The 19,580-nt window shown below is 42.5% G+C and overlaps 1 protein-coding gene across 1 annotated transcript in view; it reads right to left on the reverse strand.

Moving 5' to 3' along the window:
- Positions 1 to 2,616: 2,616 nt before the first annotated feature.
- Positions 2,617 to 19,580, reverse strand: part of HAAO (3-hydroxyanthranilate 3,4-dioxygenase) — a 74,598-nt gene continuing 57,634 nt past the window's right edge. The window contains exons 7-10 of the mRNA XM_030557653.1: positions 8,743 to 8,888; positions 7,694 to 7,762; positions 6,406 to 6,488; positions 2,617 to 4,156 (exon numbers count right to left, since the gene is read on the reverse strand). Of these exons, the coding sequence (XP_030413513.1) occupies positions 4,078 to 4,156; positions 6,406 to 6,488; positions 7,694 to 7,762; positions 8,743 to 8,888 (377 nt within the window). The 3' untranslated portion in view covers positions 2,617 to 4,077. The remainder of the gene's footprint in view (positions 4,157 to 6,405; positions 6,489 to 7,693; positions 7,763 to 8,742; positions 8,889 to 19,580) is intronic.

The raw sequence follows: 19,580 nt of genomic DNA on the forward strand, positions 1-19,580 counted from the left end.
ATCTGGGTATTGGTCCTGCTTTGAGCAGGGGGCTGGATTAGATGACTTCCTGAGGTCCCTTCCAACCCTGATGTTCCATGTTGAATCCTTTTCTAACTTTGAGTCAGGCCTCCATCAAAAACTCAACGAAATCAGTGAGAGCCTTGCTATTGACTTCTGTGTGTGTTTTGGATTGCGCCTTTAGACTTGCTGAATGTCTTTGATTGGGTAGCTGTTTGTACTTCCACTAGCTAGCTTGGTTGCACTCTGTCTTTGCAGCCCTGTCTTTGTTTCTGAGATATAGTGTGAAATTTAACTCACCCTTTAGTTACTCCTTTTAAGTCAAGTCAGCTTATGCATCAGCTCTGTTTTACTTCGAGTCTGACCAGCTCTTATTTTGAAAGTTGTGCTGCTAAGGAATAGTTCCACCACTATTTGTGTCGTCAATTAGAAATAAACCATGATTGACAATCTTAACAACTGGAACTAATTTGAATTTGTTCCTTCAAATGCAGTCTAGGTTGGTAGCCACAAAAACCCCAGAAAAAAATCCATGTAGGAAGTATAAGCTCTTATGAACACTGCAATGTTTTGTAGGAACCTTCTTAAAATGGATAGATAACTCAGTTTCTCTCTTTATGCGAATGTGAATGGGAAAGTTGATTTTTATGCATCTGTTCCATAAAGCGAGTGTGGGTGGGGAGCTGAAAGCACTGTACAACGAGCATTTTTAACTCTATAAAATGGGAGGCTACTTCTTCCACTATACAACATTTAGGCCATGTCTTCTCTACCACTTATGCCTGTAACTTATGTCACTCAAGCGTGTGAAAAAAAACACACACTCCCAAGCGACATAATTTACACCAACATAAGCACCAGTGTGGACAGTGCTATATCGGTGAGAGAGCTTCTTCCGCCAATATATTTGCTGCCACTCGTTGGGGGTGGTTTAGTTATGTCGACGGGAGAGCTCTCTCCTGCTGGCATAGATCGGCTGCATGAGAGCTCTTACAGCAGTGCAGCTGCATTAGTACAGCTGTGCTGCTGTAAGCTCTCTAGTGTAGACACAGCCTAAGAGTAAGACCTATTAACCATGTGTGAATAAACCTACCACTTTTAGTGTGGAAGAGGACAAAGGTTCTGCTACAGTGCAGATTTTCTGAACACTGAGCCGACTGGTCTGATATCCTACTTCAGGTAGGGCCTGCAACCTGAAACTTCAGAACCCAGGGAGAGTCAATTTTTTTTTTTTGTCAAGGTCCAAATTTCTTGGTCAAGGTATAGTCAAGGTCCACACTTCAGAGAAGAAGAAAATGAAAAAATAAGTAGTAAATAAAAAGGTTTTGGGGCCCATTCAAAGGCATCTGGTGGTCCAAATTTGGCCCACCGTCCACCTATTGACTACCCCTGCCTCAGAGGAAGCAGTAACATTCACCAATGCTTGCATTGTTGCTCAAGGAGGAGGACTTCTTTCCTGATCCTTTACAAGTGACCAGTTTATGCACTGAAACATGAGGTATGGTTACTCTTAACCCAGTCATAGCTCAAGTAAACATGTTCTTAATGATAAAATTATCCAGTGCTTTTTAAAATCAGGCTCCACTATTTATCAGTAAATTCTGCATGTTGCATAGAGAATGATTTCTTTTTATTGGTTCAAATTGTACTGCACTTTAATTTCACTGGGGCCAAACGTATGCTTCTCCCACTGAAGATTTTCTCGCTGTGCCTGTTCCAATAGACTGGAAAACGTTGGTGAGTACTCATGACTTCCTTATTGTGCCTGAGATTACTCCTTTTTATCACAGTGGTTGCTTAGTGGGACCAGGCTGTTATGGTCATATGCTGATGTACAGTAGAATCTTGCCAGTCAGCATCCTTTCTAATTGTTTCCACATTTTAACACATTTACTTATATATTAAGACTTAATTGGACAACTGGTATAAATGGCATAACTCCACAGACTTCAATAAAGTTACACTAACTTGCATCAGTGGAGGATCTGGCTCCACTGTTGATATAAAAGACAGTAATAACTTCCTTATATACTTTTAAACACTATAATGAAAATAATTGAAAACATTACAATATCTAAAAAGGTACATACAGGGCTTAATCTTTCTCCCAGGCTTGAGCAGGCTCAAGCATATTTTATTATCTTGCTTTACTTGTTTGATCACTCAAGTCCTGATCCTGCCAGGTGCTGAGCACCCTCTGCTCCTGCTGACTACAATGCTCAACACCTTATGGGTAAAACCTGTCTGAAGACGGTGCCAGAACTCCCATTGACCTCAGTGAGAGCAGGAGTTGTCCCTTACTCACTGAGGAGATAGTCCTGCAGGCGCTTAACCATGTGAATAACTTTAGTCACATGAATAATTCCAATGAATTTAATGGAACTATTCATGTGGTAAAGTTACTCACATGTGCAAGCACAGCAGGACTGGACCCTAATTAGTCAAATTCAGTTATTCACAATGGATCTCCCAGCTGTGAGTGGGAATTAGTTAGGTTCTGCTGCACTCTAATGGAAAAGCTTCTAGAGTGAACCTTTCACAGAAGTTAAGGTTAGTCATTCCATCTGACATCTTCTCCCCAAAGGAATGAATAATAGCATAAAAGAGATATAACCGCTCAGTTTAATAAGCCCTGTAGGTGGTAGGCAGAAATACTGAAACTCTATAGGCAGGAACAGTCTGTTTTTAATTTACATTATTAGTATAATTGCAAAAATTCAAGCTACAGTAATTTTAGACTTTCACAAACATACAAATGTTAAGATTTGATAACACCACCTTTCTCACTAACTTGTTTTTCAGTGTTTCAGTTGTAAAAGGATCCAATATGCAGGCTCATGTAAAATCTTTGAGACCCCAGAGGAAACCAGTGAAAACTACTTGTCATGCCCGATATTTCCAAAGTTAAAATCAAGTGGGAAGTAGCAGAGGATAATGCTTTCAGGTTTCCGAAAGAATAGCTGGTCACCTTAAAATGAGATTTTGGCATTTGGAGAACTAAAACCAGGCCTAGCTGTGTGCTTTAGAGTCCTATTGCCACAATATCAGTTGATATACATACTTCGTACAACATACAGTATTGTATTACTTGATATGCATGGTATGTTCCCCACCAGATTTGCATAGGCTCTGGTCAAGCTGTACTGTTATCTTTATGATTAATTTACTTGAAACTTTTAATTTACTTGAAAACATGAACATCAAGGGTCAGCTACAACTGCGGTCTCTGAAAGGGTGTTAGGGGAGCCCCTAGGACCAGCCCCTTCTTATGCTGCAAAATGGCGAGTGGGGACTGGGTGACGGCCCCACTGCAGTGGTCTGTACAGGACTGTGTATGTGACAGCTGCATATCTCCCACATGCACCAGTGAGCTCCCAAAATGATTGTAACTTAAAGGTATGGTCTAGCGCTAAATCCTTTAATGTAGTCACTGGGCCACACTCATGACTCACTGTGGGGAACCGTTACTCATATGAAGTCCTTGAGCTACTAGAAGAAACTCCTACTTGGAAAAGTCTTTAATTTGCTGTAATTGGGATTCATAGGTTCCAGGGCCAGAAGGGACCACTGTGATCACCTAGTCTGAGCTCTTGTTTAACACAGGCCATAGAACTTCCCCCAAATTCCTAGCACCAATCTTATAGAAAAAACATCTACTCTGGATTTAAAAATTGCCAGTGATGGGGAATCCATCACAACCCTGGGTACATGTTCCAATGGTTCATTACTCTCACTGTTAAAAATGTACACCTTATTTCCAGGATGAATTTGTCTAGCTTCAGCTTTCAAGATGAAGTGTACATTTTGGCTGCATTACTTAAATCAGTTTCACATTTTTTTTGAATAATGAGTCTTCTGAGTTTTAAGCAAATAGCTCATAGTTGTCAGTTTATCATGCAACATATAGTATACATGCTTTACATTTAATTGGATCTATTGCTTGAAACCAAAATTTCATTGTAACCTTTTTATTAGACATGTAATTCAGTTTCTGAGCAGCCTGTCAGCAACATCTTTAAAATTATCTATGTGGGATAAAGTTTTTGATCATCAATGTTTACTTTACGTTCCCAGAAATTAGGCATAGGGTCTTTTGCGTATTGGGTCTTGAGTAACGTATAGAGCAATGCATCCTTCCTCTCTCTTCCAGTGATACCTTCAAAAATACAGAGAGAGATATCAAATAATGTAAATATTAACATATTTGTAATGCAGGGGAGAATAATGGGGCCTAGTTCTGATCACTCTTATGCTGGTCTCATGCTGGTTTAATTCCATTGACTTCAGAGGAGTTACTCTTCACAGACACTGATATAAGAGAGGTCAAAAGTGAGTTTAGGAAGCAAGACCCAAATTAAACCAGATGAAATATTCAAGTAGGTAAAAGACTACATTCTGCTTTGTTACATAAGGGTAGCAGCAGAGTAACTCCACTGAGCACTGAATTTAGTTAAAAAAGTCCAGATCTGAACCAGGATTTCAAACACCTAAAAGTTCAGGAATGTTTGCATCTTGTATTGTGGTTTAGGGCCATCTCTCTTACTTGTATACTTACATATTTAATGTATTTAAAATATTACAGTATTGACCAGAGGCCACAGTCAAGATCATGGCCCGGTGTGCTAAATGCAGTCCATATGCATAGTCAGAGAACCTCTGCCACAAAGAGACTACAATTTAAGGTCCTAATACTGTATGATCTGCCTGGGTGGACCTTTTCAGCCAGGCTTAATCCCACTGACTTCAATTGGATTCTAAATGGACCCACTCTCATTGATCAGATTGCAGGATCAGGGGCTAATCTAAGACAAGTGGGTTCAAAAACCATAGGAGGGAACAGTAGAGGGAGGAGTGAGTGAGTGAGTGTAAGAATCACATGTTTATAGAGAATAGTTTGGAGACAGCACTGTATTGTCAGGACAAAATTAAAAGCAGCCACTTTGCTCTGCTTTAGTAGACAAACAAAATGAGGCCAACAGTAGTCATGGAAAACAGCATGTTTTATAGGGTCGAAGCAAAATGATTTCAAAGCCAGAACAATCCTGAGTTTGTAAAGAGATGAAACAGAGGCTCTAACAACATTTTTCTACCTCATATTTCTATAAATGTAAGAAATTATAGTTACTATTTAAAAAAAAATCTGCATGACACTAAAATATTTTGTAGGTTACAATATAAAGACAATGGAACGAGCTCATATACTACTGGGAAAATATTTAATCAAACAGATGGCATATGCCAAAGGGTAGCAATATGCTGTGTAGCACTTGTTATAAAACAAAGTAAAGGGGGTATAAGGCCCTCTGGCAGAGTATTTAGTGAAATACTTAGATGTAACTTCTTATAGTGTTTTGGGTGGAAGTGGCCGTCATGTTAATAGAATTATAGATGTTTGGCTCAATTAACGACATTGAACGTGATTTTTGTGTGTATATACTCCGCTGTTATCTATCACAATGACTCTGTATTAAATCCTATTTAAAACATATTAAAAAGATTACTAAGCTCACTAGATAAGTGGCCTGACTTTATAGTTCTGTGCACAATTAGATGGTTTCAAGTCTTCAGACAAGGTTTTTAGTGTTATGGGATATTAATATAGTAGATCCAGCATCAGAAATATTTTTCTTGGGCAGGTGTTCCTCCATAGGAAAGAAAAAGTCATCACTATCATCTTCCTGTACCCAGCTGCACCTACCAATGTGCATGCATTATCCTTTATTTTTCGAAGTGGGGTGCTTTCTCTGCTGGGTGCCTGTGTCACTTTTCACAAGAGTTGGCAGGAAAATGACATTCTTCCAACTAAAATATGTTCCATTTTCCACTGGAAAACTTCTCACCAACTCTCCTTTGCAAATGGCTTCTCTATCAGCAGCCTACTTAGGGACGGCCGCGCCATGATCCCCTTTCCTCACCAGGATAATGCACATGGGAGAAAGCTGTGCTCCTGAACTGGCATCTAGATAGGAGGTGCTCATAAACACCAGTTAGATCTGGTATCGTGCTCAGGAAGTCCCCTTCTGAGGGATATGAGCTCTGGCGCCCCACCACCTTACCTGTACACACGGTCTTTTCTGGTTGTTCCAATGCTTTTAGTGAGAGCTATTTTCTCTCCCTGACTCCTCAAGAGGGGATCTAGACTGATCTGTCAGCGCCATGACCTTTCCTCCTCGACATCCCTTTGTTTGAGTAATATTGCCTATGCTGATACTGTATTCATTGGGGCTATATTCTGATGTGACAGTTGACACACACCCTAGTAGGTAGTGAATGAGTCTATTTGCTAGAAGTTTTGTGCAGCTGCCTTGCTCAAATAGGCATGTTCACAGGTCTCCTGTGCATCCCAGTATGGAATTGGGGCTTCTGTTGCCAAAACCATGCATAGAACCATTGTTCTGCACTCACCTAGACAGGGCAGGGATGAGCAGGCTGTCATCAGCAGCTAGACTCAGTGTTTTACCATCCATAGTAACAACAGATGTGCCTTCCTGAAAGACAAGAACAAGTAGTTGGCTTTTAATTCTTCATGTGCTGTCCCTGGCAGAAAGAAAAAAGGAAAATCTAACATTTCCACAGAAATAACGCTTGAAAACTGCTCCATCCTGTGTGGCCTTTGTTTAAACTTTAGATCTTCCCTGCCTGAGAGTTAGCAACATTAAAAACAAAGGTTCACATTTCATAGTTCCTCCAGTTCCCCATAGCTGATTCATTGCAGCTAACCTAACAGCCAGCTGATCGATATGCCTCCCTGAAAATCACAGGGCTAGACTCCTGGAGTATTTTTCAAGCTTCTTTTTTGAGATTTGAAAAGCAGTTCACAAGTCAATGGAAAGGTGACAGAAATTACTGATAGGAACCCATGTATACTGAAATGGACTCATCACTTTCCTGTCAGACAGTGATACTTTGAGATGCCAGACTCTTGCCAGCATTAACAAGGTCTTGCCTGCTGTATCTTCTACCAGTAGAACACACAAGTTCCTTTTGAGGGTTTTTTTTTGTTTAAAATTAGCATTTCATGGTCAGTCCCTGCAAATTTAAACAGAACAGGAACTAGTGGGACTATCTGGCAGCCTGCCTGACTTATATAAATGGGAACTTTTTCTTCTGTTCTCTTTTCTGCTGGGCTGCAAATCTTCTCTGCTTTGTTTTTGGGATCCTTTAGGTTAGTTCCTGTCTAATGATCCCTGCTCTAAATTAAGGACTGCTGAGCCTGAGAGGCTCTACTATTTCACTTTCAAGTAGACAACCACGCAAATCAACTTCAGAGCCCTACTTGATTCCTCTATGGGAAGGACAGAAGTCCATGTGTAAAACTAGGTCAAGTGCTCTGTAGGGCCAGGGAGGGACAGCAGAAGAGAGATTCCTGCAGCCCACGGTATGTCCTCCGTGGATCTGGGGGAAGGATGCTGGAAGGAATCTAACCTCTATCCAGGATGTGGTGAGGGATGCTAATGACCCCCGGCCATTCCACCATGGGAGGGGTGGAAGAAGGGTTACTTTTCAAGCACTGATGAGTGACTGTTGGTTTAAAATTAACTCACAGGTGGTTCCTGGGCTAGCGAGTCGTCATAGAGAAGGAAACAAAAATATTTTTTTTCTTGCCCATGGCTAGGAAGTTTTCTCGCAGAGTGAGCTGTTCCATCCAGATCTAAATACAAACCTACACTTAGTCCGTAAGCATGTCACTTACCAGCTGCCATATCCAGATATCAGAATTCTTTTTGCTTCCTTCACTTACTCCTTCTCCATAAACTACAGCCTAAAACATAAAATGGGGGAAAGGTCATGGATTTTATCCCAGGGGCTGAAGTATATGTGAATCTTCCTACAGTATGTAAAACATTTTATTTTTAGGGGAAGTGTTTGTAGAATGCGAGATTATTTTACGTACACTGTTGGAATTCACATAACATTTGCTAATCTCTTAAAGATACCTACTGATAAAAGGAGAAGTGATCACACCTGCCACTCCTTATGCTCCTCCATATCCTTACTTATCTGTTTCTCTTGCCTCCTCCCTCTCTCAGCTTTGCATCTTTATTCTTGCCACCTCCTACTCTTGGAACAAACACCCTCTCTTCCTGCCACATGGGGCCTGATCCAAAGCCTGTTGAAGTCAATAGAATTTTTCCCATTGACTTCAAAGGGATGCAGATCAGGCCCTCCGTGTCCTCCTTTTTCTCCTCCAAAGCCTTATTATTCCTTCTGTTTGCACTGATCTCTCTGACAGCGCTTCCATGCCTTCTGTCACTGGAACTGTCTCATATTTCTGAGTGTGATTCTAAGTAATCCAGGGAAGACATGATACTTTCTACACATTTTGTAGAGGACTGTGTATGTTGAACAGTCACCAGATGCTAACAACTTTACTCTCAAGTGGGACTGCATTTGAACTGGTGATCGAGACGTGAAAGGCTCTTCCATTGCTGATCCCCTGAATCAACCAGTCCCTTATCCTCTCCTATTTTATGATTAAAGAGAGAAATCACATGATTAACAAATCAAAGTTGGCCTCGGTGCCAAGAATATTATCTGAAATGAAGGGGGTATAATGAACAATTTTTATAGCATTTTGCTACTTATTAATTTTACGTAAGAAAAAAGTGGGGGGAATTATCAAAACAGATATGGAAATGGTTGCCTAATTCCCAGTGATGTCCAATGGGAGTTGGGTACCTGACTGCCATTTGTGGTTTTGAACATTTTTCCATGTCTCTTGACAAAAATAAAAGCTTCTACCTCTGTCTCAAAGTTGTCTCCAAACATGGTCAAGGATTTCTTCTGATTTATTTCTCCACGATGATCATTCAGCCAGATTTGGAAGGAAAATGGATCCATGACTCCAGTGGCATTTAGTGGGAAAGGGGTGTCTTTCAGGAGATCATCTGTAACCAAAGCAAAGAGTAATGAAGGTCTCTTCCACTTGATTCCTGCTGATCATTCTCGATGCCTAAGCAGTTGTAAACACAGATGTCGGCTAATGAGGATGCCAATGACAAGTAATGTGTGCTGTTATAGAATCTTAATTTTGTATTTGATGTTATGGATAATATGCATGTTTCTGTGCACTGACAGAATAGCACTTTCCATAATATGGCTGGTGAATTATGCTTCCCATATGCTTAGACTAATAACAAGACCAAGCACATAGGTTTTATCCAAATCAGGGCTTGTAGCCTTCTTTCTATCCCTTTTCAAAAGTTGTTTGCATGAACACATGACACAGTTAGGGTATTGCAATTATATTCAGAAATAATGCTATAGATATACAAAGGATCAAAGCTTGTTGCATATTTTCTGCTAGCAGGTTATTCATTGTCTTTCCACACTGGTCCCTAAAACTGGTAAAATCATGCTGATAGGCTGATTCTCATCTCTGTGACTTCAGTATGACCTCTGTGTAAATAAGGCCTGTTTTTCACATATTCAGCAATGAAATTCTCTTCATTTCCTCTCCACCGTGTGTTCTGAGGCATTATGAAGGTTGAGTTGACAAGAGTGAAACAAATCGGTTATCACAGTCTTAAATTTAATAAAGAATCTTTCTCATGATGTTCATGCGGTTGTAGTTGGAATTAATTTCCAGTAATTCTCCTTCATAACTGGTCTATTTTAAAATAACTAGAGGGTGAATGCAGCTTCAGTTTTGCTAATGAGGTTCAAGGTTTGTCTTGTGTTGCTATTATTTGAAATTAACTTCAATCGTCCAAAATTATTGGAGGGCTGGAAAAAAAAAAACTGCTGTACAACGAGACTTTAAAAGCTCAAACTATTTGTTATCAAAAAAAGATTGGACTTGATTATGATTTAGAAGTACTTTCATGGGTACACAATAGCAGGTAATAAAAGGCTTTTTAATCTAGCAGAGAAAGGCATAACAAGAACCTGTGATTGGAAGTTAAAGATGGACACATTTAAAAACTTGTTCCTAATGTCTAACTTGACAGAGAAGGTGAATAACCATTAGTACAAACTACCGAAGGAGTTGGTGGATTCTCCATCTCTTGATGTCTTCAGGTCAAGATTCGCTGCCTTTCTAGAAGACATGCTTTAGCCAAACATAAGTTACTGGGCTACATACAGGGGTAACTGGGTCATGTCGGGGCTCGTCCCTCTCAGGCGCGGCGGGGAGCCAGGGCGCCTCCTAGCACGCCGCAGTCTGGGTAGGCTTAGCCCCTCTGCAGGTGCTGAGGGGGGTACAGTGTCTGCAAACAAGGTAGAGCCCCGGCCCTCTGGCCGGGGTCGGGGCTGTCAAAGTAAATAAGCCCCAGCCCTTGGGCAGGGCGGGTCAGTAGCAGTCCAAGCTCAGGCATCTAGCAGGGGCTGAGCAAACGCAGTATCAGCCCAGGCCCTTGGCAGGGCGGGGCAGTAAAAGTTCTAGTTAGCCCTGGCCCTTTGGATCAGGGCAGAGCAGTGGCAGAGTCAAAGGGGCCCAGCCCTTGGTTCGGGCGGGGCACCAAACACAGTGCTGACTCCGCCCACTGAGGCACCTGCTCTGGCTCGTCCCTCTCAGGCGCGGCGGGGAGCCAGGGCGCCTCCTTACAGGGCCATTTAGGGATTGAGGGTGGGGGGAACAGCCTGCCAGGGACAGTTCCTGGTCCTGCTAGTGAAGGCAGGGGACTGGACCCAATGATTTTCAAGGTCCCTTCCAGTTCGATGAGATAGGTATATCTTCCACACACACACACACACACATATATATATATATATATATATATATATATATATATATATATATTTATATAGGTCAGATGCCTGTAAGTTGTCTTCTGTCAGTGATTTCACAATTCACTGCACTGCTGTGAACAATGTCTCTTGATGCTTAATAGAGCATAGTAGAGCAGTGCAGGATCCATCCCTTCTCACAAAGATGCTGGGGTGCACAGCAGAGAAGGGCCATTGCAAAAATGCCACAAAAGGAAACTGGAAGCCGATGGAGTGCTGGGGGACAAAGCAATGCATCATGGGACATTTAGTTAGGTCCCAAGATGCCTCATGACCCACTCCACCTTCCCACAACAGAAGTTCTCACCCTTCACTGGGGGGGGTATGTACCTGCAATGCATTGCTCACACGGTCAATGATGGTGTCCCCAATGTGAACATCATCTGTTGCCAGAGAGGGTTAGTGTGAACAAGCTCTTCTGATTTCTTATTAAGTCAACTTTTCAGTGTCAATATAAGTGTAGTTGACAAAACTTGGTAGCATAGACAAAGTCTGAGTCTCAGCACAGAGAATGTTGTGAGTATTAGAAGTGTAGTTTCATTCTGTTGTTTATATGATGTTCTCCTTCCTTTTCTCTAGAAATTACAAACCTCACTGAATGTGTTATCACACCATGGTATCTTGAATGTAAATTGCCACAATTTTTTCCCAAAAGGCCATCTTGTATATGATCCTTGTACAACAGTTTTTATGAGAAAGGTCAGTGCATGAAATGCAATGCACTGTATTAAACATGCTATCACAGTTTAATGGATGATTATATGTATCAAACCCCTTTCAGCAGCTTTTGATCTAGAAACATCCTCTTCTGTCATATAAATTAAAATCTCTATTATATCAATGCATGCTAAGTAAACAGGTTAACAAAGCTCCATTTATAAGCAAACCATTTATTTTTGTAATGCTTCTCTCCATTATATAAAGTGTTAACACCAAAAGAAGGAATCTTTTGGTTAAGCCTCTTGTTACTTAACATTTATTTTAGCAAAAGGCATCTTATTCTGTCTTATCCAGCTCTATTGCTGAACAATTTTGTTTTTGTAAAACAAAACAAAGCAGAAAAAAACCTAGAAATGGAGTGACACAATGAGGAAAAACATGGCAATAAATCAGTTAATTTAAGGTGGGACAGCAAACACTAATAAGAATTAACTCTGTTTGAATGGTTATTGCATGGTGTCACTACAGGGCAGAGTAAAGATTGTCTGGGTGCCTTAACTGTCCATTTTCATACCTGAATATGTTTGGATTTCTTTTAGGTTTAACTAATTTCCTAGGTTCATAATGCTCATTTTTGGGATAATTACCACATGCATATAATGTTCTTCATCCTTATATTATAGATATGAATTCTCAACTTCAGCTGCATCTTAACATAAGTTTTTTTGGCTGGCAATGTATGTAAAATGTTTTTATAATTCATATCTACACATAACAGCAGAGAGAAATTGAAGACATTCCACCATGGTACGTAGTGCAATTAGTGTTCTAATTGATTTTTAGATGCTTTGTTTGGTTCACAGTAATAGTCTGCTTTATTGAGCACTATTTAGATAGCTGAGTTATTTCCAATGTCACAGAACATATGGCACTGTTTAACTGGGAAAAACTTTTTGGAGCTCAATAAGTGGCTTAGTCGGAATGCTCCCTATTATGGGGGAGACCTGAACACGGGGCCAGTGTTTCTCAATCCAGGCTGATATGGGAAGAGAACAGTGAGGTGTATCAGCAAGTTCAGCTCCTCTTGGGACATTACTTGGCAGTGACACACTTGGTTTCCAGTTGTTAAGGTTCCCAGTGAGAGGCTTAAAAGGAAGTACAGTGCTCTTGACCTGGAGGAATAGCAGCAATAGTTTGGGAGTTTGAGGGTGAGCACAGAGATAGTTTTAAGCAAGGGAAACTGGGGGTCTTTGTGGGTTCAAATGACATGTGAAGAACCCTGCAAGGAGAAATCCCCTACCTTGTTTGTTTTTCTAAGCAAGAAGGGGAAACTGATCCAAAAATGGAAAGAGTCAGTCTGAGTATGGGCCCAGGAGCCGATTATAACCCAGGATCTGTTGCTCACTGATTGTGAGGCCCGTTTTGCCAGCCTTACTCATGCTAGTGTCTCACTGATGGACTTCAGTGTGGCGGCCAACAGGGTGTCGTAACTTATGGTTGGTATAGGCCTGCAGCAAAATCACTACCCCACCCTCTGCCAAGGCAAGTGTGATGCAGGGAAGGGATTGTGGTTCTGAGGGGTTGTCTCAGATCAAAAGAGGCTCAGTCTGGGGTGTTGCCCCAACTGTCCCCCTTGCTTGCTACTGTAGCCCTTATCCAATGGTTTCAGTTAAATCCCATATGAGATGGAGGATAATGTTACTTTCAGTCAGGGAAACTTAGATTCACAAATACTTAGGTGCCTACGTCTGGGTCTAGGCATCCAAGTCCCAGTTCTAGGCTCCACTGTGATTCACAAAACTCCTGCTGAACTCTGTAAGTACTTAAACTTATTTGGCACCTACGTTTTTGCAGTAAATAGTTCCTTAGGCGCCTGGGCTTCTGCCTCTGGGCATGCTCTCTAAGCATCGCTCTAGGCATCCGATCACCTGTCACAAACCAGGGGAAGATGGGCGTTGAGCTACCGAACTCACAGGATTGGTTAGGACTGCTCTGAGGCTGCCTACTGGATCTGGCCCCTTAGATGAGTTCAGACAAAACAGTGGAGGAAAGGGAGGGAGATAGAGGAGGAGGATGACCTCCTTTGTAACTTGTAGCCAATGGCTAGGGTACTCACCTGGGATATGGGAGACACCTGGTTCAAGTTCCCCCTACATCTGATGGGGAGTTGAACAGTGATCTACCTTTCAGGGGCATTTTGATGGGTGGGGGGCTCCCTAAGCCTCTGTCGAAGCTGTTGAATTATGGATAAATACTTAGGGGCATTTGGGCCAGAGAGAGAGTGCACAAACATGAGTGACTCTATCGCATAGTGGCTAGAGCACTCATCCAGGATGTGGGAGACCCAGCATCCAGTCCCCCTGCTCCAATGACTTTTAATTATTTATCCACAGTGGAACAGCTTCAACAGGAGAGACTGAGAGAGTCTCACATTGCAGGCAAGGTAAACAGGCATTTCATTACAACCTAACAACCAAGGGAACTGAGTGTCTCTTATCACCCAATGGCTTTTGTTTTGATAGGACTGATTATGTTTATGGATGGTTTGTTCTCTTGCTTTAACTCATTTCTAAGCAAATGGGTCTCTCTATACTTCCTTAACATTTGATATGCTAATGGCACTATGAGACAAGTAGCAAACACAAATTAATTTATTGGAGGCTGTGGAACACGCAGGCAAAATGTAAGAAGACGGTACTTTCAAACTAGACAGCCAAAAGCATTAGTATATTTATCCCTCAAACGCCATATCATTAAGTCATCAACTCTAAATATTTTCATACATGTCCTAATATTGAAGAGCTTCATTTAAAGAGTTTAATATTTAGGTCCATTTTTATAGTTCATTACTAGTAAATATTCATACTGTGAAAATTCAGTGTGAAACCATTAGCGTTATAAACTCGCTGTGCTTTTTTAAAGCTTTGGCTGATAAAGTGTGATGATATGCTAAATTGAAAAAACCATCAGGTTTGCTGAATGAATTTATAAAAGAAAATGACACTTTTTGGAGCAGGTCAGTTTCAGTTAAACAATGAAGACTGAGACTAGGTCTATGTGGCTTTGCAAAAAGGATTTAGTGGGAGGGGAGGAATTGGTTTCAAGAAACTTCAACAACTTCAAACCCTTGCATGCGAGTAGTTCCGGTCTGTCCTTCCTTCCAGCTTGCACTTCAAAGGAAACAGGGTAAGGCAACCTCTCTTTCTCCACTGAATGGGGCAAAGGGTGTGCATGCTTCAAATTGTAAAAGGCTTCAGCAGGGATGACTGGCCTACAGTGTCTCAACACTCTGGCAGGCATTGAGTCTGTGGCCTGGTCTACACTACACAGTTAGGTCTACATAAGACAGTTTATGACACTCTAATCATGTTAGTGTCTACACTTGTCCTGCCGATGCAAGTGCCCTGCTACACTGACATAATAATTTCACCTCCACAAAAGGCATAGGGCTTATGGTGGTGTAGTTAGGGTAATGCAGTGTCTGTGTAGATACTGTGTTACTTGCATCCACAGTTAGCACTCTTGTCAACAAGAAAGCTGGGCAGCTAGAGCCCAGCTGTCTTCTGCTTCCCTGGAGAGCTGGGCAGCTGGACCCCACTCCTGGCTGGGAACTAGGGCAAGAATGGCTCCCACTCCTGGCTGGGAGCTGTGAAATTGACAGGGCTGCCCAGGAACCAGTGAGGAGCTGATAGAGTGGGGGGGGGCAAGAAGCTGGGGCAGCTGGACCCCACTTCCCGGGGGCCAGAAGCCCCAGGAGGATTTTCCCCCGGCATGGAATGGGGAGGTTAGAAGCCTTGGGCAGCTTCCCCCCACTCCTGGAGGGGAACAAGGAGCTGAGTGGGGGGCAGCCTGCTGAGAGTCCATGAACCTGTGGGGCAGCAGGGCTGCTGGCAGTAAGCTGCCAAAGGAGCTGAGAGCCTGGGCTCTTGGCTCTCTATACTGCCCCCTTTAGTGCTCCTGGTGAGAACATGTACCACCAACCCAAGGAGGGTAGTGTGGACATGCACCACTGCAGTAATTACTGCGGTGGCTGTATGTCAACTTAATATAGGTTGACTTACATTTTTAGGGTAGTTGACTGAGACACATTGACTCTAGGAGCTTTCACTGCTGCCCTCTGCCTGCATGCTCACCGCTTTACTTTCACCAGGTTTACATGCCTCAACTTTGTCATTATTTGTATCAATAAGTTGCTGTTTTTCTGGTTTTATTGAGCTTCTTTAGCTATTTGTACAGCAACAACAGTGTGTTTAAAAATAAATATCACAGCACTTCAGTAATAGCATTGCTAATGCAGGCCGTTTATGTTACTTTAAAATCAACATCACTCTGACTGGATGGGAGGGATTAGTCTACAGATAAAAACTACAAGGAGTCCAGTGGCACCTTAAAGAAGAACAGATTTATTTGGGTATAAGCTTTCGTGGGTAAAAAAACCCACTTCTTCAGATGTACGAAAGCTTATGCTCAAATAAATCTGTTTGTCTTTAAGGTGCCACCAGACTCCTTGTTGTTTTTGTGGATACAGACTAACACGGCTACCCCCCAATACTAGTCTACAGATTGAAGAGCATCGATCGAACTACATCCACATTTCTAACACCTCAAATTTCAAGGGAGGATGGTCTGGGTCTGGGTTTTTGTTCAGTCCATTATAAAATATACACCATTTGCAAAGAAGACTGGAAGGGGGCAAATATAGTGCCCATCTATAAAATGAGGAGGGGGTAACAGTAACGGGAGACTTGGAAATGGCATTGATGCTTAATGACTTCTTTGTTTCGGTCTTCACTGAGAAGTCTGAAGGAATGTCTAGTATAGTGAATGCTTACGGGAAGAGGGTAGGTTTAGAAGAGAAAATAAGGAAAGAGCAAGTAAAAAATCACTTAGAAAAGTTAGATGCCTGCAAGTCACCAGGGCCTGATGAAATGCATCCTAGAATACTCAAGGAGTTAATGGAAGAGGTATCTGAGCCTCTAGCTATTATCTTTGGGAAATCATGGGAGACGGGGGAGATTCCAGAAGACTGGAAGGGGGCAAATATAGTGCCCATCTATAAAAAGGGAAATAAAAACAGCCCAGGAAACTACAGACCAGTTAGTTTAACTTCTGTGCCAGGGAAGATAATGGAGCAGGTAATCAAAGAAATCATCTGCAAACACTTGGAAGGTGGTAAGGTGATAGGGAATAGCCAGCATGGATTTGTAAAGAACAAATCATGTCAAACTAATCTGATAGCGTTCTTTGATAGGATAACGAGCCTTGTGGATAAGGGAGAAGCGGTGGATGTGATATACCTAGACTTTAGTAAGGCATTTGATACAGTCTCGCATGATATTCTTATAGATAAGCTAGGAAAGTACAATTTAGATGAGGCTACTATAAGGTGGGTGCATAACTGGCTGGATAACCGTACTCAGAGAGTAGTTGTTAATGGCTCCCAATCCTGCTGGAAAGGTATAACAAGTGGGGTTCCGCAGGGGTCTGTTTTGGGACCGGTTCTGTTCAGTATCTTCATCAACGATTTAGATGTTGGCATAGAAAGTACGCTTATTAAGTTTGCGGACGATACCAAACTGGGAGGGATTGCAACTGCTTTGGAGGACAGGGTCAAAATTCAAAATGATCTGGACAAGTTGGAGAAATGGTCTGAGGTAAACAGGATGAAGTTCAATAAAGATAAATGCAAAGTGCTCCACTTAGGAAGGAACAATCAGTTTCACACATACAGAATGGGAAGAGACTGTCTAGGAAGGAGTATGGCAGAAAGAGATCTAGGGGTCATAGTGGACCACAAGCTTAATATGAGTCAACAGTGTGATACTGTTGCAAAAAAAGCAAACATGATTCTGGGATGCATTAACAGGTGTGTTGTAAACAAGACACGAGAAGTCATTCTTCCGCTTTACTCTGCGCTGGTTAGGCCTCAACTGGAGTATTGTGTCCAGTTCTGGGCACCGCATTTCAAGAAAGATGTGGAGAAATTGGAGAGGGTCCAGAGAAGAGCAACAAGAATGATTAAAGGTCTTGAGAACATGACCTATGAAGGAAGGCTGAAGGAATTGGGTTTGTTTAGTTTGGAAAAGAGAAGACTGAGAGGGGACATGATAGCAGTTTTCAGGTATCTAAAAGGGTGTCATCAGGAGGAGAGAGAAAACTTGTTCACCTTAGCCTCCAATGATAGAACAAGAAGCAATGGGCTTAAACTGCAGCAAGGGAGATTTAGGTTGGACATTAGGAAAAAGTTTCTAACTGTCAGGGTAGTTAAACACTGGAATAGATTGCCTAGGGAAGTTGTGTAATCTCCATCGCTGGAGATATTTAAAAGTAGGTTAGATAAATGTCTATCAGGGATGGTCTAGACAGTATTTGGTCCTGCCATGAGGGCAGGGGACTGGATTCAATGACCTCTTGAGGTCCCTTCCAGTCCTAGAGTCTATGAGTCTATGAGTCTATTAGTGATTTTTGGCTGCTCATCTTCAGACACCTGAAAGGAGCCTGATTTTCAGAAAACAGATGCTCAGCAGGTCACTTTAAGGTACGGCAAGTTAGTCATCCAAAAACTGCAATACTTCAACAACAACAACAAGGCAGGCCTAAAATGTGGATTTGGATGGATTTGGCTCTGAGTCACATTCAGAGTTTGAAATTTAGATCTGGGATTTTACTTCAAGCCTTTCTCTAGTTCATCTGAACCTTGTTTTGGTTTCAGAGAGCTCAGATCCCCTTGACCTCAACCGAAAACTTTAAATAAAAATATTGATGAAAACAGTAAATTTTACCCTATTTTGGGATTTAAATTATGCCAAACCACCAAGTCTCGCATAGTTTTCATCCACCACTAGACTGGGAGTACTAACAATTCAGGCTAAGCTTGGGCCTTTTGGATTCTGTAACCTGGCAAAAACTCACCTCGTTATGAGTTTTATTACAAAAAGCTCTGATTCAGCTGACTCAGAGTCCAATTCAGCCCTGGCACAATGGGTGTGTGTTCTAGAGTCTTCAGTAGGATCTGCCTTTGTGTGCAGCAGAGCTGAATTTGGTTCATACTCTCCACTTGCCCTAGATGCAAGACTTGCAAATTCACTCTTGCACCTAAGTGTTCTGCATGGCCAAGTAAATCTGAGACTACATCTCAAAACTAGCTCCCGCTTTAAGATACACTGGAGAAAACCCTACTTATAATTCAAATGGCTGGAGTAATATTGCTTTCACACTCCCTGTATAATACTTCTACATTGGCCACAAATGACAATATCACTTCTGTTTCATTCTGTTACAGGCAATAAAATAAGTATATTTTCAGCAACCCTCTCTGAGATGTTACTAAGGAAAGGAACAGTCAAGTATAGAAAATTTGATAAAATATGTTATGGAAAACTTCATAAACTGTGAAACCAGCTACATGCACAAACTCCCATGTCATCATGCTAAAAAAGCTTAAGAAAGAGAATACTGTTTAGGTGAGAATACTGTTTAGGTGAGAATCTGTGCCGTTGCTTTAGGAGGCGCAGCCTAGCAGACACAGTTTTAAGCTACCTTTGCACACTCCTGTCTAATAGGGTTGACAATTTTTTATGCACCCAAAACCAAACACCCTAGTCCTGCCCCCTGCCCTGCCCCTTCTCCAAGGCCCTGCCTCCTGCTCACTCCATCCCCCTTCCCTCTGTCACTCGATCTCCCCACCCTCACTCACTCACTTATTTTCACCGGGCTGGGGCAGGGGGTTGGGGTGTGGGAGGGGGTGAGGGCTCCAGCTGGGGCTGAGGGCTCTGGTGTGGGGCCATGGATGAGGGATTTGGGGTGCAGGAGGAGGCTCCAGGCTGAGGCAGGGGGTTAAGGTGTGTGTGTCTGGGGGGTAAGGGCTCTGGGTGGGGGTGCAGACTCTGGGATGGGGCTGGGGATGAGAGGCTTGGTGTGTAGGAGGGTACTTCAGGCTGGGACTGAGGAGTTCAGAGGGCGGAGGGGATCAGGACTGGGGTAGGGGGTTAGATTGCGGGAGGGGGTCGGGTGCAGGCTCCGGGCGGTGCTTACCCCAGGTGGCTCCTGGAAGCAGCAGCATGTCCACACTCCGGTTCCTATGTGGAGGTGTGGCCAGGCGGCTCTGCATGATGCCCCGTCTGCAGGCACCGCCCCCGCAGCTGTAGAGCCAGCGCTTGGGGCGGGGCAGCGTGCGGAGCCCTCTGGCTGCC

The sequence above is a fragment of the Gopherus evgoodei genome, chromosome 3 (assembly GCF_007399415.2).
Source record: "Gopherus evgoodei ecotype Sinaloan lineage chromosome 3, rGopEvg1_v1.p, whole genome shotgun sequence".
Taxonomy (NCBI): Eukaryota; Metazoa; Chordata; order Testudines; family Testudinidae; genus Gopherus; species Gopherus evgoodei.